Source organism: Dermochelys coriacea, chromosome 11, assembly GCF_009764565.3.
Source record: "Dermochelys coriacea isolate rDerCor1 chromosome 11, rDerCor1.pri.v4, whole genome shotgun sequence".
NCBI classification, from domain to species: domain Eukaryota; kingdom Metazoa; phylum Chordata; order Testudines; family Dermochelyidae; genus Dermochelys; species Dermochelys coriacea.
Window position 1 is genome coordinate 38,811,000 of NC_050078.2, and position 17,822 is coordinate 38,828,821.

The 17,822-nt window shown below is 44.6% G+C and overlaps 1 protein-coding gene across 2 annotated transcripts in view; it reads left to right on the top strand.

Moving 5' to 3' along the window:
• Nucleotides 1-17,822, top strand: part of CERS6 (ceramide synthase 6) — a 220,160-nt gene that overhangs the window by 69,342 nt on the left and 132,996 nt on the right. For both annotated transcript variants that reach the window (XM_038422621.2, XM_038422622.2), the window contains exons 2-3: nucleotides 370-475; nucleotides 3,749-3,879. In XM_038422621.2, the coding sequence (XP_038278549.1) occupies nucleotides 370-475; nucleotides 3,749-3,879 (237 nt within the window). The remainder of the gene's footprint in view (nucleotides 1-369; nucleotides 476-3,748; nucleotides 3,880-17,822) is intronic.

Consider the following 17,822-nt stretch of genomic DNA (forward strand, 5'->3'; position numbering starts at 1 on the left):
GTGTGCTCTTCTTTTCCAATGATCCTTCTCCCACTCTTAGTTCTGGTCTTTTTTTTCATGCCTCCCACCAGTGCTTTGAACAGCTCCTCATTTCACGTACTTGATGGTGTTACCCTTCCTTCTTCAAATCCCTCCCCTTAAAACATTCCTATTCTGTGGTGTTTTCTTCTATTGATGCACACCTGTACGTACTTGCATTTGAACTATTATTCTGTGTGTTGCAGTTGTCTGACACTGTAGAAATTTCAGGACAGGGACCATGTCTTCTTTTTAATGTTTTAACATTTATGACATGTCACTGGTAACAGATCCTGCAATAAATAATTGAAGAATCTCATTTGATTTTCTTTCCTCTTTGTTTTGTTGTAGGTTTATAGCTAAACCCTGTGCCTTAGGTCTTAAAGTCCAGGCCAATGGACCACAGAAAGCCCAACCTAATGCTATTCTGGAAAAAGTTTTCACTGCAATTACAAAGGTACAGTATTTACCTAACATGTTTTGTTTTATAAAAGGTGATATAATGCTTTAACATTGATCCGTGTATAGTAAGATAATTTCAAGTCAAGCCAACGAACTATTAAGATTTCACAGTTAAAAGCAGAAAATGCAAATGTAAAGATTCTATTACCCATGCTAGCTTTGCAACTTGGCCAAGCCCTTCATGGCATACATGTTAGAACATGACAGTAACATACCAAGCTGCACATTTAACCCGGAAAACTGTAATAGAAAATACTCCATAGGTATCATGTGGTTGCTTATATTAACATTCATTTTCGTATTTTAATTTTTTTTGTGGCAGGAGGGCAGAGGGGGTTGGACAAAGAGGGGCAAATGTTACTCTTTATCAGTAATATTAGCATGTCAATGTTCCAGATTTGGATTTGGGTTTTACACCTCTCAGGTGAATTGGGAAGGATGGGGTGCTATTGGTTGGCTGATGTCTATTTGTATTGTGATGGCTATTCTTCGCATCAGAAAAAGCTAGGAAAATAAATTTTAACAATGAATTTTTGGAAGTTGTGGAATTCTGTAGGATACAGCAAAACGATAGGGAAGCCCTAAATTCATTTTTGCCCTTTGTACAGCTATTTTTTCTTGCCCTTCAGATAAGACCTGTGGGTTTCCCTGTTTGTGGATTTTGTTGGTGAAATGTTTACAGATTATTTTAGCAGCAGTTCCTAGCACTGTCTGCGCCTCCTGATTAGGCTAGATTAGGCTAGTGAGAATGCAGTGATGATCAGGTGTCGTTATCCTCCTCTAAAGATCTTTGCATATGCCCACTTTGGACAGATATCATGAGAGAAAGCGTTCCTATGCTTTTAGTCATTCTTCCCATTTTACATTAACACCAACATGCAGCTGAACTACATCTCAGCTGGCCTGTGGCTTTGCAGACATCTTTCACAAAGAACAAAATCATGATTTCATACAGGCCTTTTTGTCAGGGTTAAAGTTACCAGAGGGGGTGTTGAAGAGGATGAAATATGCCAGGAGAGCTCTAGGTGCTGGTCTTGTGCCTACCTGTCTTGTGTCAGGGGAGCTGATCATCTTGGTTTGGTAGTCTACCTTCTAATAAGCGTAGGTGCCATGCTCACCATTGCATTGGTTCACTTTGGCAGCATACTTGCAGAGGGTGGATCAGATACACCTCCCTGTCTGAAAGGCCCACTACGTCTGCTCTCTCTCTGATTCGGGGGGAAGGGAAGGTGTCTTAGAATAATAGACGCAGAGATCCTGTAGAAAAATACAGGACTTCTGTCTTTAAGATTTTAGTCTAATTCCTGCTGAGTTATGTTAGCTGGTGCGTAGAACTAGCTCCAGCGAGAATATAATGGAGAATGGGAAGCCCTCTTAGAGCTTCAAAGGAATGTAGATACTTACACTGTGGCAAGGAACTGGCTGATGAACCTCTGGCAGGTGCTGGAGCATCATTTTCATGCTCAATAGTCCAGTGGTTGTGGTGTGAACCACAAGTTGTGTGATGTCTGGCTTAATGTCATGACTGTACAGAACAGGGGGCTGATTTCCAGGCCCCACCCCACCATCCTGGTAGTGCTGTTCGGCCAGCCACACTTATAAACCACTGCCAGCAAGTTGGTCATTTTTGCTACATGCCAGATGCTACAGTCGTACCCAGGCAAAACTCTCACTGGCTACAGTGAATGCTGTGCCTGAATAAGCCCTATAGGTCTCAACTCCAAATGACTTTTTAAAAAAGGAAAACAAATCTCTGAACTGGTTAAAATTAAGCTTTAGAGAAAAAATACCCTTTTCTCCCTTGTTCCCTTCTCTGGAGACTCAGATAACAAATTTCAATCTGGAGGGGATTTTATTTCAGGTTTATTAATCCATGGAATGTTAGGAGTTCATATAGTGGAAACTTTCACACAGTCTTAACTATAGCAGCACTTGCATTTCATCCACCATATCAAATTGGCTTATAGGAGCAAATCTTATCCCCAGGAAAACAGATGCACAGAGTGAATTCTCAGGATAATTTTTTTAAAATGTGATAGGGGATATTGGAATGTTCTTAGAGTGGAATATTGTACATGGAGCATCAACAGACAATTTGAAATGTATCCTCTTCCCCTGTTTCCCATGTAGTGAATTTCAATTTTCTCTTGCCTTTTATGTGCTACAGTATGCAGAGTAACTTCTGCTCCAATGTGGGAACAGTCAGTTTGCTGCTGTTGAAAATGACTCCTTAGAGCTAATTTTACTGAGCACGTCTGTCTCAGTTGCTAAGGTGACTTCCTTTGAAGTTGCCACTTTAAAAATAGAAAGTGTAGTTTTTGAATATTAACGTACAGGAAAATGTATTTCTCTGTGTCAGTTGAACAATGCCCTTGGTCATGTCAACAGTTACGTCAGTTGCACATACACAGAGGGATGAAAGAGACAAGGCTCATGCTGTGAGGGGTTTTGCAGGGCCCATTGCTCAAGGAGTGCGTAGCATTCGATAGGCAGGGAGTTCTAGAGAGGAGGTTGCAGAAAAGATTTCAGTTAGAACTGGGCGTGGAAAGATTAGATTTTTACTGGTAAATGTCAGAAAATGTTGATTTTCCCCAAACACACACTCTGCTGAAGAAATATATTTCCACTGATAATCATCAAACGTAAGAAAAATGCTGCCTGAGAACCTAACAGAGTTTGATTTCAGGATATTTATTTTGTATATTCGGATGTGGTGTTGACAATTTGTGTTTTTAACGATTATAAAACTTTGACTTTTTGAATCTCAACATCGACTGTCATTAAATAATTGATCACTCCCTTGTCTGACTCGCCTTTAATTTTGTGCAGCTGTGAAAATTTAAAGAGATGAAAAATAGAAGAAAAAGCTTAAAAATAAATATTAATATTACTCATCAAACTGATATATATATAAATATAAATGTATATAAATTGAATTCTGCCAAGTCGATTTGAAACCTCCTGTTTTCTCCAGTAGCTTTTAAAACTTCTCTGTGTAGCTGCATTGCCTTAGCCCCTTTTAGTAGAGTACGTATTTGATTATACAACCATCATCAGGTGTTTGTATGAAGACACTTTTCCTTACTTCCAGTTGTCAATGAGGCTGAAAGAGAGCTAGGGTAGAGCCCGTAAGTCCTAGTTGTACAGTAGGATTGAGTTCTTTCTGACCAGACTTGGGGGGGGGGTGTCTAAATTTAAAACAATATTATGATATTGGTTATGAAGCTAAAATGCATCTGCAGTCATTTGATCACTTTTTGTTCTGTAGCATCCAGATGAGAAGAGACTGGAAGGCCTCTCCAAGCAGCTGGACTGGGATGTACGCAGTATTCAGCGTTGGTTTCGACAAAGACGCAACCAGGAAAAGCCCAGCACTCTTACAAAGTTCTGTGAGAGCATGTAAGGAGCTGTGTTCTTTCTTGCATGTTTTATCGTATGCTTCCTTTAAGTGCCCCGGTTGCAATGTTTCTCCCTAAAATGAAGGAATTAATTTATCCTTGAACTGAGAGAATCATCTTTTCTCAAAGGAAATCAGATAGATGGGCACTTGAAGAGCACAGGAGCAAGAATAGACTGAAAGGATCCTTTAGAACAGAGGTGGGCAAACTACGGCCCGTGGGACCGTTCTGCCCGGCCCCTGCTGTTCCCCCTCCCACGCAGCCTCAGCTCACTGCGCCGCTGGCGCAACACTCTGGCCAGCGGGGCTGTGAGCTCCTGGGGCTGTGCAGCTGCAGAGCCCAGCCTGACCCAGAGCTCTCTGCTGCGTGGTGCGTGGCTGGCTCCAGCCAGGTGACCCGGCTGCCTGTTCTGGTGCAGTCGCGCCGCCAGCCACTGGCGCTCCAGGTAGCGTGCGTGGGGGGGATTGGATAGGGGGCAGGAGGCCCGGGGGGGTCATCAGGGGATGAGAAGCAGGGGGGGTTGGATAGGGGGCAGGAGCCAGGCCATGCCTGGCTGTTGGGGGAGGCACAGCCTCCCCAACCAGCCCTCCATACAACTTCTAAAACCCGATGCAGCCCTTAAGCCAAAAAGTTTGCCCACCCCTGCTTTAGAATGTTGTTGAAATAATGCATGTAAATTAAACTGTGGGAAGTTTAGAGACACTAGAACACAGAAAGGGAAACGAGACTGATGATGCAAAGTTTTGGGCATGATAGGCTGGTTCTTTGGGGCGAAATCACTTGAAAAACTTATTTGTAGCTATGAGATATTCATCTTTATATCACAGTTTTGAAGCAAAATAATTTGAAAGAAGTTAGAGATGGGGAGGTGGACATAAAGACCTATTGGGTCATCTAGCCCATCCCTGTTATCGGTGCAGGATGGTTTCCTGTTCTATCATTTTGTAGCACTTTTTCTGATCCAGATTTAATAACTGAGTAATTTAAGCCCCCACCACTTCCTTTGGGAGGTTATTCCACAATGTACTTGAGTTTACTTTTAGGAAATCTTTCTTGATGCCTGTTCACTTTAAAACCAAATCTTCTGATATTGAACCTTTGATAGATAGAACCCCATTGTTTTTAGAATCTAAATTACATTTCCATTCTGTATTATGCTTGAATTACGTTTGAATGCTTAATCTGTACTGAAAGAGCCTTGAAAATTAAATCTACTTAAAATATTAGCAATTTTTTTCTTAAAAGGAACTAAGTGATAGATCTTTACCTTAGAATGAATGTGAAGGGAGAACATTATTCTGTTGCTTTCTTCTGATTCATTCCAAGAACCAGCCCAGTGGTACCAAGGTAACATGTTGCTCTCTAGACATGGAAGATCACACGTTTGAGGCAAGATTTACTCCCTCTGGGTCGGGAGATGTGACAAGCACTGTGGCAGCAGGAAAGAAATATTGGGCATACAATTTCCAGGACACCTTTTCTGGCCCACCAGTTAGATTATTGCTGGCTCAAGAATCCACTTGTGCATCCTATTAGCTGGGGGAAAGCTGTTAGGTAACAGATGTCAGCAGAAGTAGAAAAACCTAGTCTGGAGTTCAGAATAAAATGTTAGAGGCTCTTGAGAATCCTTAGGTGATTTTAAAATACTGCGAATCAGTGTCAGCAGGGTTTTGCTTGTTCAGCAGACCTTATTGTCGTTGCATGTTTCTCCTCTGTATTTTATATTTAGGGTTTCCTCAACCCTGCTTTATCATTCATTCCTTTGCAGGATGGGTCAGAATCTGGCTCTTAAAAATAATAGTTGATTCATCTGGACATTTATTCTGAAAACAAACACAAATGTGGTACACTAATAGCAGCCTTTTATTTATATTGAGACCAGGACTGAATGAGGGGTGAAAGTCCGGAGGTGTTTCTGTTAAGCAGATTGGCCATCTAAGCTCGGAGAGCTGGAATGATTTGTCATATAAAACATGACAAATTGTGCCAGTGCAATTGCCTGTTAGATAAACAGAGGCCCTTAATCATCAGAGTTCTTAATTTGTTTCCTTCACATTTATAGCTAAAATCCATTGTTTTAATATTTAATAATACCAGGGTAAGATTCTGGATCTTTTTGATGGCAGAAGCTGGTGATCTTAATCATTTTAATTTGCAGAAGAATCACATTTTGTTGTTGATGACTTCAGTTAATTTTCCCCGGGGATTGTAATTGGTATACTGTCCCCTTAGCACCTGGGAAAGGACAGGGATCTTAACAGCTTTCTAGACCTTTGCTATTGTTTGTACATTGTATTTTTGGTACTTTGATGTATGTTTCCATATCTTGGGTCAAATTTTACTCTTTTTTTGCACTGCTGGGCTTGAACCAGTGTAACTGAGTGGAATTTGGTTCTTCATTCTGCAAGTGGAAGGGAATCACTGAAGAGTTTGCAGCTGAATTCAACACAGAAAGATACTTGTAGAGTACTCATTTTGGGGCAGGTTCATCACTGACTTACAGCTTATGCAGATACATTGATTTCACTGTGGGTAATTGGTGCTGAATTTGAGCTATGTTGGGCAAAAGGTGTCTGCAGCATGGACAATGCTGCTGGGGAAAAAAGTGCAGTAATGAGATACATCTTCTTTGGGGGAGAAGTGACTTAATTTTTTTTTTAACAAATTCTCAGTAAAAAGTGCAAAAATGAGACCATGATGTAATGTAACAGCAAGACAGTTAATCTAATCCAACAAAATTAAGTGCCAGTTTCATCCAAGAGTCATTGGGCACTCATGCAATATAAATATTTAATAGCAATAATAATGCATGCAGCTCCAAAAGGAGCAAGATGACATCTGTGGTAAATATTAACAGTTGAATAGAGGCTCAGCAGAGTACTGAGTATGGGTCAATTTTTGTCTGCATGTGATTCCAAGTGGCTGTTGCCTGTGTTATCCGAGGGCAGAAATTGGCCAGACACGTACACGTAGTGTGAGGATATACTCTTCCAGCATTCAGAATGCCCAGGAATCTTTTACCATGCTAGCATTGTCAGTGATATCAGAAATGATGCAATATATAGCATCAAATGGTAACCAGGTTGCAAAGTGGCATGTCCAGTTTTTGGCCCATCTATTTAATAGGGATAGAGTTGTTGGACTTTCATTTGAATCACGTGCCAAATCACTGTAGATTCTCCCTTCCCAATATCAGTCATTCATTTGTTGTCTGGTTCAATGCATATCCATCTACATTGGGGCACCTGGAGTATTTCCCCGACCAGAAAAATTAGCAAATTTGGAGTAAAAAGTGGCCAATGATGATTAGGTATTGACAGGTAGATCGGTTGTGTCATCAATAAGCCGATCACTTACAACTTGTGCGTGAGAGTTAGCATTGAGGTTTTGTGCAGTAAGTGTGAAGGGCATCCAATAACGTTAACCTAAGCTCTTTTGCGATTCTCCAGCATGCTTAAGCGTTTAATAAACCTGATTGTATTAGCTGAAGCCAAGTGAACATGCAAAATTAATGCTGCCTCTTCTTTTGTTGCTTTGTGGGAATTTGTTTTGGAACGAAAAGCCACAGACATTGGTCCTTTCCTCACGTAATGAGTCCAGTGATTTAAGGGTAGAGAGTTTATGGGGAATTGCTGTACATGCTAAGTAGGCTTGGGATCTTCTTCCATCCTGACTTTCTGGACTGCTGCTGTTCTCTGTTGTTCCTTTTCCCTCATTTGAAGGTCTGACCCAGTTTCCACTAAGAGCCTTCCAAATTACTTCCCTTGATTTCAACATGAATTGGATTAGACCACCACATTCCTGGGGCCCCGGGTGGGGGGGCGCAGGGGGCTCTTTGCGTTGTCCTTGCCTCTAAGCACCACCCCCTGCAGCTCCCATTGGCCAGGAACGGGGAACCGTGGCCAATGGGAGCTTTGGGGGAGGTATCTGGAGGTGTGGCAAGGGCAGTGCTCGGAGCCCTGTGTCCCTGCCCTCCCCTAGGGGCTGCACAGGGACGTGCTGCCTGCCGCTTCCCGGAGTGGCACTGTGTGGGGCCAGGGCAGGCAGGCAGGGAGTCTGCCCTGGCCCCGGTGCATGCTGCTGCCACCCTGGAGCCACTTTAGGTAAGTGGCGCCGGGCCGGACCCCAAACCCCTCCTGCACCCTGCCCCCCAACTCCCTACCCTAAGCCCCCTGCCTGCACCTTGTACCCCTCCTGCACCCCAACCCCTGCCCTGAGCCCCCTGCACCCCCATGCACCCCAACTCCCTACCCTGAGCCCCATATCGCACCCTGCACACCTTCTGCACCCCAAACCCCGCCTTGAGCTCCCTCCCGTAGTCCACACCCCTCCTGCACTCCTGCCCTGAGCCCCCTCCTGCACTCTGCACCCCCTCCCACACCCCAATCCCTTGCCCCGGCCCTACATACAATTTGCTCACCCCTGGATTAGACCCTCGTGCTCTGTTTTGTGTGTACGTGGTATACAAAGAAACCTGGAAGGGTCTGTGACAGACTAATCATTTCCTGCACTATTCTGAATGAACTTTACTGAATTAGATTTAATATCTTTGCGGTCCATTGTATTAAAAATGCAACTGTGTATGTGTTAGGAAATTGTGTGTATGTAACTTCTCTAGTTAATGCAATTCTTTTATGAACTTCAGAGGGCTTTTGGGACTAATATGTATGAAGTGGATTTACTAGGAAGTACTTGGGGGTAAGGGGAATACAAATGACCCACTTCCAATCAGCTCTTTTGAAACTATGCCCTGAGGAGGTGTAACCATGCCTTAGTGGGTCATAACTGAGAATGTGAAATTCAGGACCAACTGCTGAGAAATAGGGCAAACACAACCCAAAACTTTTATAAGATATACCAAACCAGCCACAAAATTAAACTCCTGTTTCACCACACTGGCTAACAAGAAAACATGAAGGCAGTTTCCTCAGGCATTCCAGTTTTTATATCACCACAAACACTGGATTCAGAGATGAGTGGTTCTTTACAACCAGTCTCATCAAATAATAGGTTCTTCTGATCTCAAAGGACCAGCCACACGCTCAGGTCAATATATAACTTAGATCTTACCCAAAAATCACACTGATTCCAATCCTTTAGTATTTGAAAATCTGAAGATTTATTCATAAAATGAATGAAAGAAAGAAAAGTGAGAGTTGAAATTGGTTAAAGGAATCAATTACATATGGTAATGGCAAAGTTCTTGGTTCAGGCTTGTAGCAGTGATGGAATGAACTGCTGGTTTAAGTCAAGTCTCTACAGTACATCCACAGTTTGGATGGGTCATTCAGTCCATTGTTCAGAGCTTCAGTTTGTAGCAAAGTTCCTACAGAGGTAAGAAGCAGGATTGAAGACAAAATGGAGGTCTTTCGAGGGCCTTTTATAGCTTTTGCCCTGTGGAGGGCATCCCATTGTTCTTACTGTGGAAAATTAACAACAAGATGGAGTTTGGAGTCACATGGGCAAGTCACATGTCCAGGCATTTTACCTAGTCACAGCAGGAAATTTCATTAAGTGTAGATAGGCATCTCCCATGGTCCACTGTCAGTTAAATGATCTTTTGATGGGCTACTCAACTGGAATAGTTCCTCCAAGATGTGCTGGCTAATTACTTTGTGGGCATTCCCACAGGAGCAAACATTTGAAATTCAAGTATAGAACCAATGCTTATAACTTCACATGCAAAAATGATACATGCATACAGACAGCATAATCATAATCAGCAAATCAGAACCTTTTCATAGACACCTCACTCGACAACCTTTGTACAATATTTGCTTCAAATATATAACAGTAGTTGCAACAATGATCTATATGGTCATATTTTAATCAGATAACATCACAGGAGGAAAATCCATTGTCTATATAAACCCCGGGTATGTCCACACCTTGAATACTGCATACAGTTCTGGTCACCACAGCTCAAAAAAGAGATATTAGAACTGGAAAAGGTAAAGAGAAGAGCAACAAAAATTATTAGAGGGATGGAACAGCTTCATATGAGGTGAGTGTGTCATTCTCCTGGTGTTATCTGGACCGGTGATCGGCTAGGTCATTCCAATCCTTGATTTGTGCCCATTGAAGTGTAATAGGCAAGTGCACTTTTTGTTGGAGAGGTTTGTACTGCCTAGAAGGAATGGCTGGAATATCCATGGTCAAAGGCATGCGGACAAATGGCAGTGTGAGAGTGAAAAAATTGAAATGTAAAAGAATGAAGAGCAGTGGGCCTTTTCACCTGTCTCTGAAAGAAGATGGGTTACCAATGGGTGCATACATGTACTGTGGATGCAGGAGAAGGAAAAGGGGCTCTCTCTCTCCTAGGTGGAACATGCATGGCCAGAATTTATCCATCCTCAGGCACTCTCCTCAAGAAAGCAAATTATGGTTGCTACTCCTTCTTTGCTGTTTTTTGAATTGTATATCTTTCTTTTTTCCAAGTGAAATATTATAGTAAGAAGAACTGTTTGTCAGACCCTTCATGTGAATTTTTATGGTAGTTTGTGACCTGATGTTCTCTCCACTTTCCTTGAATAGCAGGATAATTCCACATACAAGAACCTAAATTGGGGAAAAATGGAGACAGCTGCTTTGGATGTTGAGAACTCTGATATGTGGAAGTGGGAGTCCTGACAAAAGGCATTGGAACTCGTGTGTAAGATACATTAATGCAGTAGCAGAAAAACGGAAGGCAATAAGCTCCCAGACCTGAATTTTGAATAGCCCTGGCCCACTCAAGGCACCCAAAATATGTGTGTGTTGGGGAGTGGGGGGATGTTGGGGTGCGTGGAATTTATTCAGCTGAAAAGCCAACTTTTCCAAAATGGCCCAATTCTCCATATATCATAGTAGCTTCATAGACGTCCTCATAAAAAGTGGGTTAAAAGACCCATTTAGAAACATGGCATAGCTGCAGTTCTTACAGACCCAAACTTGTTTTGGGCAACACAGCATGAGGACCTAAAAGTACACAACAAGAAATATTCATGGCATGGATCATAATGAGTTGGATTTGTGGTCCTCCAGACTAATCTTGTAGGGGCACTCTGAAGTCCTGCCAACCCTCCAAAGGCTTATACTGCAGGCTTTAAACACTGCGGGAGCCTTAGCATTGTAGCAAGTACAAGAGTTACAAAAGTAAGCTGCCTAAACTTTACTCCCCAGTTTTTCTGAAGTTGCTGAAGGTACTGTGACTTGGGAAGCCAGCGTTTCAACTGACCAATATGTTCTCTCCAGTCAGAGCTGCTTTAAAACTCCCATCCCCTGTTATGCCTTGTTGCTTAGTCAGCTATGATGTAATAGGAAGCAACTGCATTACAATTCTGTTTGATTCCATGAGCTTTGATTTGCAAGCAACAGAACGTGGCATTATAGCTCTTTATAAGTCTCTGATACATTAATATAAATTTTGAAACACTTCATCTACCACAGTGGAAGACTAGTGTTTCATAAGCAGAAAGAATAAGGGAAAGTGATTTGTAAAGAAAATGTTGCTAGATGTGGGATAAGTGGCTGTCACTGTGCATTCTGAGTGCATACATAGGGGAGAAATTGGGCCATTATTGCAAGTGGAACAGTTTTAGTTTTAGTTTATTTGTGGGGAACTGTACTTTTAAGAGGCTTTGGTAAGAGCTAGTTGGAACCAGTTATACTATGCAAAAGGCCCATGTTAAGCAGTGCTGAGCTGTTAGAACTGGGACATGGAATGAAGCAGACTTGTGTCTACTTCTTGGCTCTGAGTAATCATGGACACCACCATAGTGACTACAAGCTACAGGTGAAATGATTATGCATCCAGGCTCTGCTCCTCCTTCCCTTTCTGAATCCCTATTGGACTCTGCTTCTGTTCCACTTTCCTGATTGGCTCCTGTTGAGACATCTCACTTCATGACCAACCTCACAATGAGCTCTTCCTTCCCCCATCTGCAAGAGGTGGGCCTTATTTCAGCATCTGGGAGGCTGATGGCCAAATTCAGAACCAAGAGCAGGTACTGTCTGCCTACCATCTCCGGCTTACATCTCTCCTCTGGATTTAGCTCTGAGGCTAGATCTGAATTCTTTGAAGGTGTACCTGGGGGATGCTAGAGCTCCCCCAAAGGGGATTGCAGTGCACAGTGTCAGGAATGAAGGCCAGCAGCTGAGTCTGGGATTAGCGCGTGCACATGCTCTCTCTTTCTCCCCCCACCCCCACCCTCCTAGGCTGTCTAATGAATGCAGGTGAGCTACAGCAGAACTGCTTGATTGGCTGAAGGGAACCAGGAGGTGTGTTCTTAAAGCCAGCAGCAGCAGGAAGAGGTAGCTGGCTGCTCAGTGATGGTGCCCAGATCTGTGATTGCTTCTATACCTGCCTTGTTCCCAGCCTTGCTCCAGCTCCGCTCCCTTATTCAGCTTCTGATTCCAGCTCTGACCTTTTAGTTCTGACTCTGGTTCTAACTAGTCAGACAGACGAGCCCACATCTCGGTTTCTGACACAGAGAAATGGTCTCCTAGCTAAAATGCAGCACTGGTTAACACTGGGCAGACTGTAGTCTCTCTGTGTAGTAGCTAGGTACTGGGGAGGCAACTCTGAAAGATCCTCAAGGAGTTTCCCATCCTTTCTGGAGAGGAGGAGGATATTCCCTCCAATCCTTCCCCTGTGGAAGAAGATGAGGGTCCAGCCCACAAGTTCTGCAGCTGGTATGAAGCAGTGTGCCTCTACCCCTGTTCTGGCCTCACTCCATTGGAATGACCTGTCAAAAGACTTCTGCAGCCATGGCTGACCCTGGAGCCTCTCTAAAGTGGACAGCTGCCTCTGAAGAGGGGAAGTGACAGACTAAGCCCCTTCGTAGGAATGCTGGGCTCTTTTGTTTGATCATCATAGGCTCAGGTGCTAAAATGTTGCGTAAAGAAGTTATTGCTGCCAAGTCAAGCTGGCAGGTGGGTCCAGTTAGCTGTAACTAGGTTATAAAAGGTGTGAGAGACCTTTTTTTATGGGGCAGAGGAGGTTCTGGAGAGAAGTGGTGTTGGCAACTAAATGCAGGGAATAAGTTTGCGCTGAGGTTTATGTTGTATTGATAACTCACAAACAACCAAACCCCCTGGGGAGGGGCATTTGGACAGGTAAATTGAGGTCTGTGTGCTGTTGGTGAAGTAGGGAACCTGCCTATACAAAGGGGGTGTACTGTATTAATTTAGATGGAATAAATGGTGCTAGTTTTACAGGAGTAGGACAAAATAAATAAAGATTATGAATAGGTGCAAGAAAACCAGATAGAAAAATTGAATTAGTTTAAACAAAAATGGCCAATGGATATAAGTGAAGCATTGTGGTGAGACCATACTTTGTAAACAAGAAAATGTGGGCATAAAGTTACCAGTGCCAAGACTGGCCTTACAAAAATGGATTTAATTGGTGGACAAAATAATGAGGATAAAATATCCTGTTAACTTTTACCCCTTTTGGGGTTCTTAAAAAGAGACTGAAAAAAAGAAGAATCATCTTCCCTGACACCAACTCCCTCCCCCCCTCCCCCGCCCCCCGGAGCTCATCCCCCTACCTGCCAGCAGTGCTGCTCATCTTGACTCATCTTGGCTTCCTCGACCTCAATTCAGAAGAAGAAGACTAGGTTAAGGGACTTTCTCCCCAAGAGGAAGGACAGCTGGCCTTGCTGCTATTTAAGAAACTTTGTTTTCACCTGTGAGTGTTGAAAGTTGTCACATTATCATGACATCCAATCCTCAGTCTGTCAGTGGGGATATTTAATTGCCTGCACCACAAAGGCATGTAAAATGCTGTCCTGTTTCTTTTCCCCCTTTGTGTTGCTTTGTGCCCACCCCCTTCTTTCTTCCTGTCCTGTCTCTCATTCTTTTAGCTTTTCATCACATCCTGAAATCAATTATATTACATTCATCCAAGCCTGCCCTATCTAAGGAGAAAGGATCAAACCAGAGGACATGGTGATTTAATGGTTTCTTGTGGCTTTGAACTCTATGAATTGTTTGAGATATCAGTTGATTCATAGATTCATAGATACTAAGGTCAGAAGGGACCATTCTGATTATCTAATCCTACCTCTTGCACAGCGCAGGCCACAGAATCTCACCCACTCCTATGAAAAACCTCACCCATGTCTGAGCTATTGAAGTCCTTAAATCATGGTTCAAAGACTTCAAGGAGCAGAGAAGCCTCCCTCAAGTCAACCACGCCCCATGCTACAGAGGAAGGCGAAAAACCTCCAGGGCCTCTCCAATCTGCCCTGGAGGAAAATTCCTTCCCGACCCCAAATATGGCGATCAGCTAAACCCTGAGCATATGGGCAAGATTCACCAGCCAGATACTACAGAAAATTCTTTCCTGGGTAACTCAGATCCCATCCATCTAATATCCCATCTCAGGGGATTTGGCCTATTTACCCTGAATATTTAAAGATCAGATTTAATAACAAACATCATTAGTGCGAGGGGGGGAAAAAACAATAAAATACCAAGGACTAGCCTTTTCATTCCACAACCACAGCGGGACATTCAATGAAACCAAGGTGAAAAATTCAAAACTGATAAAAAAGGAAATGCTTTGTCACATAAGCCATAATTAGACTGGGAAAATCATTGTTTCTTGCTGTTATTGAGGCTGATAACTTAACAAGATGCAAAGAGGGATTGGATGTTGATATGGATAACAAGAATATTCAGTGTTGGGTTTATCATAGTTAATATACACAGTTTTTTCAGAACCCAGAAGTGTCCATGTTACTACTTATATTCTTAATATTGTGTGGAGAGCAAATACTCAAGAACTAGTTAACAATAATATTGGAAGGGAGATGAAACCTTGGGTTTCATGCACAAACCAATTTCTAATTTTTAGGGATTAAGATTATGGGGCAGATTATGCCACATCTGTCTTCTGAGGAGTTTCTTGCACCTTCCTCTGCAGCACAGTGGACACTGTCAGAAAGAGGGTGCTAGATTAAATCAGCCTCTGGCCTGATCCCGTATGGCAGTTTGTATGTTCCTGTGCAAACTTAAGTCAATATTCTGCACATGGAGCATTTTGGGTTGTGACCATTTGAGTTGTCATTTTCTGGTTCATTAACTGCTACAGCTTCTGCTTTAGAAGTGTAGGAGTGACTGGATGTGTGAGTGTCACTAGCATGCTCCGCCGTGAAAGGTTGTGGCAAACTAATAGCTCAACACACCGACTGGGATTTGAAGGAGGAGAACAAATTACCCTGATGCACTGAAAGAGAGTAGCCTCTCCCAGGAATCTAGGCCTGAGAGTGTGGAGTCATAGGTGTGGAGCCAAGAAAGGAAACAAAGGGCATTTGAGGATGAACACTGTTCACAAGGAAAACAAGTTCTGAGATGTTGGCAGGAGCAGATTGGGAAAGAGCCTTACAGCTGAGGATGAGGCATTCCATTGGGATGTGGAAGGAGCCTCAGGCAGTGAAATGGCTCAAGGGTAGGAGTGACGTGCCCTTAGCAGGAAGTGAAGAAGGGCTGGTGTACACTACATGGTTAGGTCAACATAAGGCAGCTGACGTCAACCTAATTATGTCAGTGTCTCCACTACAGCCTTCCTCCTGCTGATGTAAGGCCTTACAACACCGTCATAATAACTCCACCTCCATGAGAGGCATAAGGCTTATGTCAGTGTGGTTAGGATGACTCTATATCTGTGCAGACACTTCATTAAATACATCAACTGTTGGCCAGGCAGCTAGACCCCAGCTGCCACTGGATGGCTGGGAGCCAGGGCGAGAAGCCTGGGTGGCTGGACCCCACTCCCGGCTGGAAGCTGGGGTGAGAAGGCAGGGCGGCACCCCCTGCCTGCTCCCCCCTGAGCCTTGACATTGACAGTGCTTCCTAACTCCTGGCAGGGAACGGGGAGGCGAGAAGCCCCGGGCAGAGAGGGGGGCAGCCAGGCTCCTGATAAGGAGCTGCTCCCCACACTGCCCCTCTTAGGTTGGCGAAACTATTCCTGGTGAGGACGTGCATGACCAACCCAAGGAGGGTAGTGTGGATATGCACCACCATAATAATTACTTACCTTTGTAGTGTGGACATAGCTGAAGAGGAGTTAGCCACTACGCTTTGAATAGATTGTAGGGGAGCCAAAGTGAAAGTCATGGAGGCCAAAGAGAGGGAGACTGCAGTTAAATTGTGTCACAATGCTGAAGGTGTGGCAGATAGGTTCCTGAGATATGGAACAGGAAAAATGGACCCAATTTGGTATGTTGTCAGCACTGAGTGTAATCAGCATGTCACATACTGTGAGGGTTCTTTATTATTCACATAGCAGAGTTGGATTTACATTTAATTCTATAGCACTAAAATACACATGGAACTACGGCCCAGAAGAGATTATTGCACCCTAATAGCATGCACAGGTGTGGTGCAATGAACACAAGGAACAGACAGTGATGTTGTATTTGATGGGGTGTGTGTGCTTAGACCTCACAGGTTAAGGGAGGAGGGACTAAGAGTGATTTGAAGAGAGACAGGGAGGGTGCTTGTCAACCATTGATTGGGAGGCCTTTCCAAGCATAGGGAGTAGTGTGTAAGAAGGCCTGGAGGTAGGAATGGCTGAAGCAAACTGAGAGGGGACTGGGTGGAGCTAGGGTGACCAGGTGTCCAGTTTTCAACCGGAACACCTGGTCAAAAAGGGATCCTGGTGGCTCTGGTCAGTACCACTGACTGGGCCATTGACTGTCCAGTTGGCGGCGCTGTGAAGTGGGGCTGGCAGGCTCCTGGAAAGCAGCTGGCATGTCGCCCCTCTGGCTCCTACGCATAGGGGCAGCTAGGGTGTTTCAAATGCTGCCCCCACCACAAGAGCTGCCCCTGTAGCTCCGACTGGCTGGGAACTGCAGCCAATGGGAGCTGCAGAGGCAGCGCCTGCGGATGGGGCAGCATGCAGAGCCACCTGGCTGTGCCTCCACATAGGAGCTGGAGCGGGGACATGCCACTGCTTCTGGGATCTGCTTGAGATAAGCACCGCTGGGAGCCTGCACCCCTGACCCCCTCCCAGGCCCTAACCCCTTGCCCTCGCCTCAGCTCTGATCTCCCTCCCGTCCTCCTGAACTCTCGGTCCCAGCCTGGAGTACCATCCTTCACCCCAAACCCCTCATCTCCAGCCCCACCCCAGAGCCTGCACCCCCAGTTGGACCCCTCACTCCCCGCCCTGCACCCCAACCCCCTGTGCCAGGCCAGATTCCCCTCCCACCCTCTGAACCCCTCGATCCCAGACCAGAGCACCCTCCTGCACCCCAAACCACTCTGACCCCACCCCAGAGTCTGCACCCCCATCCAGAGCTCTCACACCCTCCTGCACCCCAACCCTCTGTCCAAACCTGATGTCCATTCCCACACTCTGACCTCCTCATTTCTGGCCCCACCCCAGAGCTTGCACCCCCAGCTGGAGCCCTCACCCCCTCCCACACTCCAGCCCCCTAAGCCAGCCCAGTGAAAATGAGTGAGTGAGGGTGGGGAGAGTGAGTGACAGGGAGGAGGGATGAAGTGAGCGGGTGTGGGGCCTCACAGAAGGGGCGGGGCCTTGGAGGAGGAGTGTAGTGGGGGAAGGATGTTTGGTTTTGTGCGAATAGAAAGTTGGCAACCCTAGGTGGAGTACAGGAAGCACTTTTATCATTCCAGTATCTAAAGACATGTCTGCATTAGAGCTGGAGGTGGAATTTCCAGCTTGGGTAGACATACCTGCACTAGCTCTGATTTAGCTAGCATGCTAAAAATAGCAGTGTGGTTCCAGCTGTATGGGTAGTAGGACAGGTTAGGTATCCCAAGTATTAACCTGGAATCTCAGACAGGATTGTACTTGGGGAGGCTAACCTATTGCATTGCCCATGCAACTGCTGCTACACTGGTATTTTTAGCTCGGTGGCTTGATCAAAGCTGGCATGGGCATGTCTACCCATGCTAGAAATTACATCTCCAGCTCCAGTGTAAACATGGTTA